The following is a 10539-nucleotide window of genomic DNA, read 5'->3' as shown; positions in this document are numbered from 1 at the left end:
TTATTAATTGCACACTCTATATAAAATGTCCTCAAATGGGTTCCCACAGGAAACTTATGCTGTGTATACTGTGATAATTAAACTTATTTAAATGGCAGCCTTCTGCTAACCATACAAGCTCGCATAAGAGTCATTTCCTGCAATCAGGTGTTCACAAAGAGCAGAGACCTTGAAATGTCTGTTGCTTTCGCACCAACACAACAGTGACACTCGTAAGCCGATGACGAACAAGAGTGCTGCATTCTTGAGTGTACTGTCAATATCTCGCAAGTGGTGAAGCTGTAAAGCTCCTCTCTTGGTCTGACTGTGATTCGCTCATTGGTCGCTGAACTGTCAGCAGCTCGAGCAACGATACGAGGCACTCACCCGGAGAACTGCTCACTCACGGCTATTAAGATGTTCCCTCATCTGAACTTAGGTTTCGCTCCTCATCCGTGTCCGATGAGACACTTTGACTGAGTTTGCTTTTACGCGCTTCTAAGAAAAGCAGGAGTAACTTTTTTTCATGGTAAACGAACATTTCCTGAAGAAAAAGCAGCTGCTATGGACGCCCCAAAATGGTTTTTATTGGTTTCAACATTGAGCTCCTTTTCTCCGGTAAGTGTTTGTTTTTGTCATTGGTATTTTACAATGATTAGGTTATTGCTTAATTGCATCCAGTATGAGATATTGTTGGCGTTTTTACGTGATTTAATTGATATTAAATCTGTTTGGTGTTAAGTATATTTAATCTGTGGAGGACTATACCATTATAAACTTAGCATATTTAGTAAAACACATAAATAGGACTAGAAAGCCACCGAGAAGTTGGATGCTGATTCAATGCAGGAGTGCGCGCGCACGGCACGAGTGGAGGAGCAATGTCTTTTACTTTATAAAGGCACGATAATGTGGACTTTATCAAGTTATTCATATCAAGTTATTCATAATGTCTTTAATGTAAGATATCCGTGATTATTTTTTGTGTTACATTTTTTAAAAATAGGTTACTTTTTAACCTCCTAGAATGTGTGAGAGCACCTGTCCAGAAATGAGGAGTCATCTGCACGTAGCTAAGCATTTACTTGAGTTAAATTGAATAAAAAAATATTTTAGGCTTCAATAACAGTTTTTAACCACGCGAGGTAATGATATTATTTTGCAGATTTTTACACACTATAGCACACTATAGCACTATTTTCACTATAGCACCTCTCAGTACATTAATCTCAGCGAATGCTTATTATTTGCAAACTGTATATAAAATGTATTCATATGGGTTTTCACAAAGTAGCTTTATTAAATCTGATTATTATTATTATTATTATTATTATGGTTGTTGCTATCTATCTATCTAATATTAATTTAATTTTAAAGTGTTTCATAATTGAGTATTTTTAGTAATTTAATACTTTTTGAATATCAAATAGTTAATTCCATGGGCTTACTACTTGATTGCTTAATTAATTTGATTTATCTCATGCCCATCTAAACTAGATCTAGATCTCCATACTGTCATGAGATTTACTAATGTTCTTATTAACAGAAAAATTTGGCATTTTGCAAAACCAAAACTGCAAAATCATAATGTCATACAGTTCTGGCTCAGTTATTACACACATGGCAATTATGACCCGAAGAATTGGCTGACAGTGTAAATCATACACACATCAGTGTTCACAAAAGCCTCTTATCTGCCCTTTTAGCACTCTTCACCCTCTTGAATCACTGATAAAGGCTGCAGAGGTCTGCCACTCTCACCATCACTAGATGCCACAAGCTAAATGAAAATACATTATGGTACTGACTCAAGAATTAAATGTACCAAACATCACCTAAAAGCATCCTTTAGGAGACATTCCTGCTGCTATTTCTTTCAGGAAAAATGGGAATTGATGTTGACTGCCATATTAGAGGATGTTTCACAATGGAGAAAAGCAGCACACTTGATGGAGAGCAGTGCAGAAGACTCGTCAAAGTGTATGTTTTAAATGTATTTGTTTCAGTTTAGACACATTATCAGCATGTAATTGAGCTGTGTGATATAAGAAGCTGTGGCTTTGCTGTTTTGAGTTTACGTAGACTACTGTTTACCTTTGGAGGACTGTAGTGTTTGATTAAGCTTTGTGTCATTGTTTTTATCCTGGATAGATAGTTGGCATCTCCTCAGCTTCATGGATGGTGTCTGCCACCGCCTTCTTCACTTATTTACTTTATTCTAAGGTCAACACGCTTTTACCAGAGCTTGTTTTCTAACTGATAGAATCTTGACACTCAGCTTTACTGAAGATAAATTAATGTGTGCTTCACACTTTCTCTGAATTCTAATGGTCCTGGAGGCAAAATTTTAAAGACAAGAAATCAATCATTATGCGTTAGACAATTTTCTAACTAGGCATGTGTTTAAAATATAGATAAGCTTGTGTTTAAGAAGCAACTAGCAGATGCAATACAATTAGAGGCTTGTAATTACTAATTTTTGGTAATATTGGTGTGTATTTTGTTATTGTTATTACATTTCAATATAGTTTTAATTCTTTTTTTATTTTAGTTTTAGTTATTTTAGTACACCAAGATAAACTAAATGAAAAAGCGAAATGTTGACTTGGAAACTAGAAATGTTGACTTGGAAACTCTGCCCCACAGCTAATTTTGAAGTTTTTATTGGTTGTGTCAGTTAAAGTGTTTCCTACACTATGCAACAAAAAATGCTAACCCCTAAACCTACTCCAAACCTTACCTTAACCAGTGAAATTGACTGAATGGCAGGATTGGCGCTGAATAGCGTGGGAAAGAAAGTTGCAGTTCAGGAGATAAACAGTTAATAAGATTATGCAATATGCGCCTCACAGGACAATGGCACCTTTTTAGTTACACCCGTCATCACTACCCTCTCCTAGCCTGCGAATTTCATGCCTCGGGACGGCCCCGTTGCTTGGAATAAAACGATAGAGTAAAATCTTTCCCCTCCGCTGGGACGGCTCCTGAGTGATTCCCGTTTACATCATTTTTTTGAATTTGGACTGCAATACCTAGTTCAACCACTTGGTGTCAATCCTACATACATCACCTTTAAGGCAGCAGACTACGGGCCCTATTTTACCGATCTAAACGCAAAGTGTAAAGCGCACGGCGCAGGTGCACTCAGGGCGTGTCCAAATCCACTTTTGCTATTTTAACGACGGAAAATTGGTTGGCGCACCAGGTCGCATGGTCTAAACGGGTTGTCCCTATTCTCTTAATGAGTAATGGGTGTTTTTTGGGCGTAACGTGCAATAAACCAATCAGAGTCTTATCTTCCATTCCCTTTAAGAGCCAGTTGCGCTCGTGCCATGACGGATTTGCTATTTACACGGCGGAATTTGGCAAGCGCAAAGACAGAACGTGTCTCTGAGATGAAACAGAGCTGCTCGAGCAAATAGATAGCCTAATTCTGATACATGCGATGACTATCCATTATGACATGTAGGCATATACAATAGTATATATAGCCTACAAAAAAAAATCTTATGCATTGCAGTCCTTAAATTTTTTTCATATTTGGTATGTTTGTGTGCTACTGTGCGTCCCTGTGTTTAATAACACCCCCACTTCCAAGAACATCCCACCCGATGCCCAAACCCCATAATGCACTTCTGTCTATCTCATCTGTGTTCTGTAAAACCCACTATATTTATCACACTCTTCAGGTGTGAAATAAAAAGTTTAGTGTCTTTCACTCACTTAGAGTTTTGTGTTTCTCAGATTGTCATGTTGTTCTATCTATCTGGACGCCCATATGTGCAAGGCAATTACTGTGAATAATTTGTGCTTGGTTTTCAATTAAACATTAGAAAACTTAGCAAACTTCCATCTCCAGTAGTAATGAAAAGACTCTTTCATGGAAACTAGCATGTATAAACCTCCACCAAATTATTTAATAATCAATTAAAAGAAATGTACATGTACATAACGGTTTGGAAAATTGATGAATAGATGATTCAGCTGTAGGCGCCAATTACTGCCGAGATGTGGGAATTAATTCAGCACGACCCTCACAGTGCATTTTGGGTATTCTCTAGCCATTAAGGTTAGATCGGTTGTACACTTGTTATTGGAATGCATTATGGTATTAAATTAACGGTTTTATACACCACTCAAATGGCTGTCCTTTCAAATAGTGCCCTATTTAAGTGTATAGGGGGTGATTTTGGACACAGACATTAGTCTTAAAAAAAAAAATCATTGGGGAAATCGATACATATTTTGAGGCAATTATAAATCAAATAAGCAATCAATTATAAAGTGGATAAATGGATGGAAGAATCAATCATCTATCTATCTATCTATCTATCTATCTATCTATCTATCTATCTATCTATCTATCTATCTATCTATCTATCTATCTATCTATTAGGGGTGGAACAGTACACAGATGTCACGGTTTGGTAAGTACCTCGATTTGGGGGTCACGGTTAGATATGATTTCGGTACAACAGGGGAAAAAAATCTGCTATGCTCAGTTTCTTTTTAATTATTTTGAACCGACAGTAGTACAAATAAAAAAAAAATTCCACCTAGATGTGAAAATACTAAATATCGTTACATTATGGTGTGACGAGACACTTATACCACGAGACCAGACATGAGACTTGGGTTAATGAGAAAGAGACGAGAATTTTTTTTGTTGCATTTTGAAATCAGTTTGTGCTTTATTATATTAAACTTCTATTTTAATTAATTATTTACAATAAATAACATGTAAACTAGAGCTTCCAGATTCTGGATAAATTGATAATCCTGTTTTTTAAATATAAAAAATGGAGATCACGATTCTCTCACGATTTTGAAGAAAAAAAGATTAGAAAACTAAACAAAATAATTAACTAGTGGTTCTGACAAAATGTTGATTGCTTAAGTCTTTAAGAAATATATTCATTTGAAAAAAAAAAGATATTCAATTAAGGAGTCTGTGTCTCAATTCATAAAAACCTGTTTCAGCAGCAGCATGAATTATTCATAAACATGGGCAGCGACAAAACGTGCTTCTCACACTCCAGTGACACTCGCGATGTGAAACAATTGTAATAGACATAACTGAATCATTGTCATTCAGGAATAAGATCGCGTGGGTGTTTCGTGACCTTTAAACAATTATTTGTGCAGCTCTAATGTAAACGGCAAATTGTTTTGCAAGGATATCGTTACGTTCTTGCAAGACCCGTTGGATCTTAGGAAACACACCAGATCACGTGAGACGAGATCTCATCACATACCTAATTATGTGAAATATATAATCTGCAGTACATATATAAATACAAGGAATAAATTCTTGAAATTTATTTATTTATTTTACAAATAAATAAGAGAAAAAAACTGTAAGACGTAACATAGCCTACATGTGCTGAGTTTCAGTACATTTTTGTGACAGGCTTAATTTGTTCACTGAAAGGAAACTCAAATGATAGAGAGCGACATCTTATTTGTTTTCTTTATTTTACAAAAGCACTGTTTATTTGCATTGTGAGTGTACACAAATAAAAGCAGACCTTTATACAGTGATGCTTTCTTAATAATACAATAAGAGTTATACAAAGGCCTAACTTTTACATAATAAATAATAGTTTAGCATTCAGATATGTTACATTGCAAATATGGAAATACTATGGAATATTTGGATTTGTGCCTAATGAGGAAGGTAGGATACATGAGCACAAAACTCCATTTTGCAAACAGTTGAGTGCACAAGCCTTTAAAGTATACTAATTTGCCAGTCTGTGAGAGATACATTCAGAGTCAGCACATGATCACTGTCTAGTAGTGGGCTTTCTTTATAAGTGTGCAACTCATGGCATTCGCTGTTCTTCTGCTGGCAGTTATCAAACAGCGTTGCATAGCTGCAGACACCCCTTCTGGATTGGGGGTGAATTGCCTGCATTCTATCTATTACGATCTATCGTCATTCGTTCATTCATTCATCTGCATTTGATATTGCCGGTTTGATCTCATCTAGACTGCTTTGCTGACATATTTTAGTGTGAAAGTGTTAGTGTGAAATCAGTTAAACAGCTGCTGGTAACTCCCCATGGCACCGGTGTCATGCTTTGGTCGTATATAAAAGTTTTATAATAACAAAACCTGACATGTTGTTATTATGTAATGGTCGAATCCCCAAAATCTTCTCTTATCTAAATTCTTGGTGTGGCAGAGAGCAGATGTGCATGGAGGAAGTTTATGGTTTTCTCTGGGGTGGTCATTTATGACTCTGCTCTGCATAGTCTGCTGACTGATTAACTCGGCAGTTTCACTTACAGCAGTAGTGTGAGTGTGCAGCAGATGTATTTCCTGTTTATTCAAGTTTTATATGCTATTTCCCTTCTCTTCTTTGCTCATAAAGGGTACAGGTCTGACCTTCTTACCGGGAACAATATTTTGTGGTCAGCAGAATATAACAAGTCCACAGTCAATCTGAATATTTGTAAACAAACCTGCACGTTATAGACCAGCAGTCCTTGCATGAGTCTAAAATCATGGAGACCTTAGCAAAGGAAATCTTAGCAAGCGATGAGTGTGCAGAATTAGGAAAATGGCTGTAGTTGGGGTTGGCTTTTAATTGTACTGTGACCACTTACGAGATGGGCTGATCAGTATAACATCCACTGATGACCAGTGTTTCTGTTGTTACTTTCAATGTCACTGACCTTGCTAGCTTCCCTTGTGAGTTATACATTTATCAGAATCATTCCAGTTAACCATCCAGCAGAAATCAAGTGCAGTTTGTCCAAAGGAAATATCTATCTATCTATCTATCTATCTATCTATCTATCTATCTATCTATCTATCTATCTATCTATCTATCTATCCATCCATCCATCCATCCATCCATCCATCCATCCATCCATCCATCCATCCATCCATCCATCCATCCATCCATCCATCCATCCATCCATCCATCCATCCATCCATCCATCCATCCATTCATCTCATACTCTCACAATGCTATCATCATAAAACATAATTTTGCAGCAAACATGAATCAATGGCTTTTTTGGAGGCTCAAAATCTTGGTTTATTTCCAGGTTTAAATAAAACTGTTCTTTTTTTCTCTCAGAATTTTTGGCCCCATGTCTTTAGTAGAAGTTTATTTATGTATTTATTTTATTATTTATTTTATAATTATAATTGCTTGAAAAATGCTAAATGGAACCTTGCAGAGAATGGAAAAAGACAAACCACTTTCTTTTAGAAATAATAAAAGAAAAAAAAAGACAAAATAGAAAAAATAAAAGTAAGCAAGATCATGGATAAAATATCTTTTTTTCTGTGTAGGGATTGCTCTCCCTCAAAATGTACAATTGGCAGATCATCAAAGAAATTAGAGGGAAAAAAACATTAGCTTAACTAATGGGCGGTCTTGATGCACTTGTCCTTGATTTCAGTATATATCAGTATATATATATATATATATATATATATATATATATATATATATATATATATATATATATATATATATATATATATATAAAAACATCTTAGTGTGGGCAAGCGAAGACTTTCCTTGAGGATGAAATTGAATGAATTAATACTCATGATTAAAAATGGAATCATCTCCAAATCCTTGAAAAAGACAGGGACCCATCTGATTGTAAGGGTTATCATCCAATTTCTTTAATTTCTGTGGATGTTAAAATACTTTGTAAAATTCTGGTGAACAGGTTGGACAGGGTTATTATTTCTTTAGTGCATGGGGATCAGTGGGGTTTATACATGGTAGAAATGGGCCAGATAACATTAGGACACTTATTAATATTTTGTGGTCAGTGGCTGACGCAAATGTTCCAGTGGCAGCAATCTCACTGGATGTGGAAAAAGCTTTTGACTGTGTGGAATGGTAGTATTTATTTGAGACATTAAAAACTTTTGTGTCTGGGAATGTTTTTCTAAAATGGATATGATTAAATGTATACGTGACTCCAAGCTGCAGTACGGACTTATGGACAGATTTCTTCTTATTTCTCACTAGCAAGAGGGACCTGTCAAGGATCTCCATTATCTCCCCTGCTGTTTAGCTTGGCTTTAGAACCTCTGGCTATAAGAGCAATTACAAACTTTGTTGGGGTTTCTGTGGGGCAAAGAGTTCATTAATTTATCCTGTATGTAGGTGACGTTTGTCTCAGAGTCTCAAAAGTCAGTAATATGTTTGATGGAGATTCATTCAATTCATTCTCTAAGCTTTCTGGCTATAAAGTTCTTCTTTTGTCTTTTCGTTGTGTCATTTTTCCAGCTGGCTCCCTTTCATTGGCCCAAACAATGTATAAGATACCTTGGTATTCTCTTCCCTCATAAACTTAAATATTTAGTAAGAGTGATTTTAGAACCATAGCTACAAAAAAATTCATCACTAAATTTGTCTCTTTGGGGTAAGGTGAATGATCTCTGCAAGTTAACTGCCTTCCAAGAATTAATTATCTACTTCAGTCAATCCCAGTAGAGATTCCTTTGCAATATTTTAAACAGTTTGATAAGTTAACCAAGTCATTACTTTGGAATAATAAGTCCCCACGGTTGCATATGATTAAGTTGCAACAGCTAGTTGACAAAGGAGGATTGTGGCTTACCAAACATTTGTTTTATTATTATGCCCTCAGCCTGAGACATTTGGCTCATTGGTACCCAAGAGGTCCCCCCCAAGAGGTCCCCATCTTGGTTTAACGTTAATCAAGCCATTCTACTTCTCGTTCCACCACTACAATGCCTGTCCATTGAATTAACAAAAAATGGATAGGAAATTGAAGCAATGGATATATAAGGGTATTTTGAAGTTAAGGGATGTTTATGAGAATGACACTTTGAAATCATTCAGCCAATTAACCAAAACCTCTGGCCTTAATAAAATGCAATTTTGGAGATATTTATTGCTTAGACATCTATTATATGGAACCTTTAAGACTGGTGGTAATCAGGCTGCAGAAGAGGATAATATTTTGTCTATAATTCTAATAGCAAATGGTAGAGGACATGAGGTTTTAGTTTACCACTTGTGGTTAATAGACAAGGTACAGTAGATTGTAGTTTCCATTCTGCACTTAAAACAGTCTGGAGTAAAGATTTGAATTGTACATTTAGTGATGAACGTTGGATTAAAATGGGTTAAAATTGTAAAGTAGTGTCAAGAAATGTAGGAGTATAACTTATTCAATTTAAAATAATACAGTTTTTCTCAGTCGCTTTGGTACATTTCTCGAATCAAACTCACAATTTGCAAAACAGTAAGTGCATTTCTCAAAACAACTCGTACAAATAGCAAAACACCATGGATTACCTGCAAAAGCCAGTCTCCTGCTCAAAATCCTTAGTTAATCGCTCAAAAATAAATATCTGTGTCAATGAACATGTCAGTGCCATCAGAATGACAAGTCCTTGTGTCATAGTTTATGGATAAGACAGTCAAATCGCTTAGTCATGTTGTCAATATTACAATATAAAGTGTACTCTGGAGGGATGTTATGATGTAAACCATGGCAACATTTTGGATGACAGTTACTGTATCGAACAATATGCCATATGCTTATGTATGCCATATAATCATTTCAAAAGTACACATTTACACATTAAGGTATGTGGGATATTGATTGAAAGAGACTTGATAGAATTCCAAGTTACACTTTTACTAGTGGTCTGACCAAAAAAAACAAAAAACAAAAAAAAAACAATGTCATTGTGATAAAGTAAAGGAAAAAGAAATATGGGCACAAAGATGAAAACAAGTCAATTTTCAGAATTTGTAACTCTTGTGTTGTCCTCTGTCTATACAGTATAAGCTTTCCAACTGAAGATTCATGAGATGAACCTTTGAGCTATTTCAGAGAAATGGTTCTTCATTGGTTGATCTACATTCTCTTCATTAGTAAAGATCCACTTGCACAATTCATGCCAAATTGACAAAAAGTCTAATAATGTGTAAAAAAAAAAAAAAAAAAAGTGTGCTTAGCAGTTTATGAAAACTAGATTAACCATTTTGCATTTAATGACTTATACGATGAACTAAAGACTAGATGTTTTGAGGGGTAAGACTATTGCACAGAATACTATGTAAATAAATTTTGAGCAACATGACATTAGCAACTGATAATGATGGAAACTGCAGATAAATGTGCGTAATCAATTGCATCAATGTACAAAAGCAATCGCAACTTGTTCAAAAGAATGAGAAACTGGTTTTATGATGTGTATAAATGTCTAGATGATGTGGAGGTTGTACAAGTAGTTTTGAGAATTTCATTTCTGATTTGAGAAATGCACCAAAGTGACTGAGAAAAACTGTAAGCTTTCTAACTGAAGATTCATGAGATGAACCTTTGAGCTATTTCAGAGAAATGGTTTATCATTGGTTTATCATCTACATTCTCTTTATTAGTAAAGATTCACTTGCACAATTCATGCCAGATTGACAAAAAGTCTAATAATAATGTGTAAAAAAACTAGATTAACCATTTTGCATTTAATGACTTATACGATGAACTAAAGACTCTATGTTTTGGGGGGTAAGACTATTGCACAAAAAACTATATAATAAAT

General features: G+C 35.3%; 1 protein-coding gene across 1 annotated transcript in view; it reads left to right on the top strand.

The window, feature by feature from the left end:
- Window positions 1-252: 252 nt before the first annotated feature.
- LOC132124197 (vasoactive intestinal polypeptide receptor) overlaps window positions 253-10539 on the top strand; it is a 53950-nt gene continuing 43663 nt past the window's right edge. The window contains exon 1 of the mRNA XM_059535101.1: window positions 253-597. Coding sequence (XP_059391084.1) covers window positions 544-597 — 54 coding nt within the window. The 5' untranslated portion in view covers window positions 253-543. The remainder of the gene's footprint in view (window positions 598-10539) is intronic.

The sequence above is a fragment of the Carassius carassius genome, chromosome 42 (genome assembly GCF_963082965.1).
Source record: "Carassius carassius chromosome 42, fCarCar2.1, whole genome shotgun sequence".
NCBI classification, from domain to species: Eukaryota; Metazoa; Chordata; class Actinopteri; order Cypriniformes; family Cyprinidae; genus Carassius; species Carassius carassius.
The sequence above is the reverse complement of the archived record's forward strand: the minus strand, read 5'-3'. Positions and strand labels throughout refer to the sequence as shown.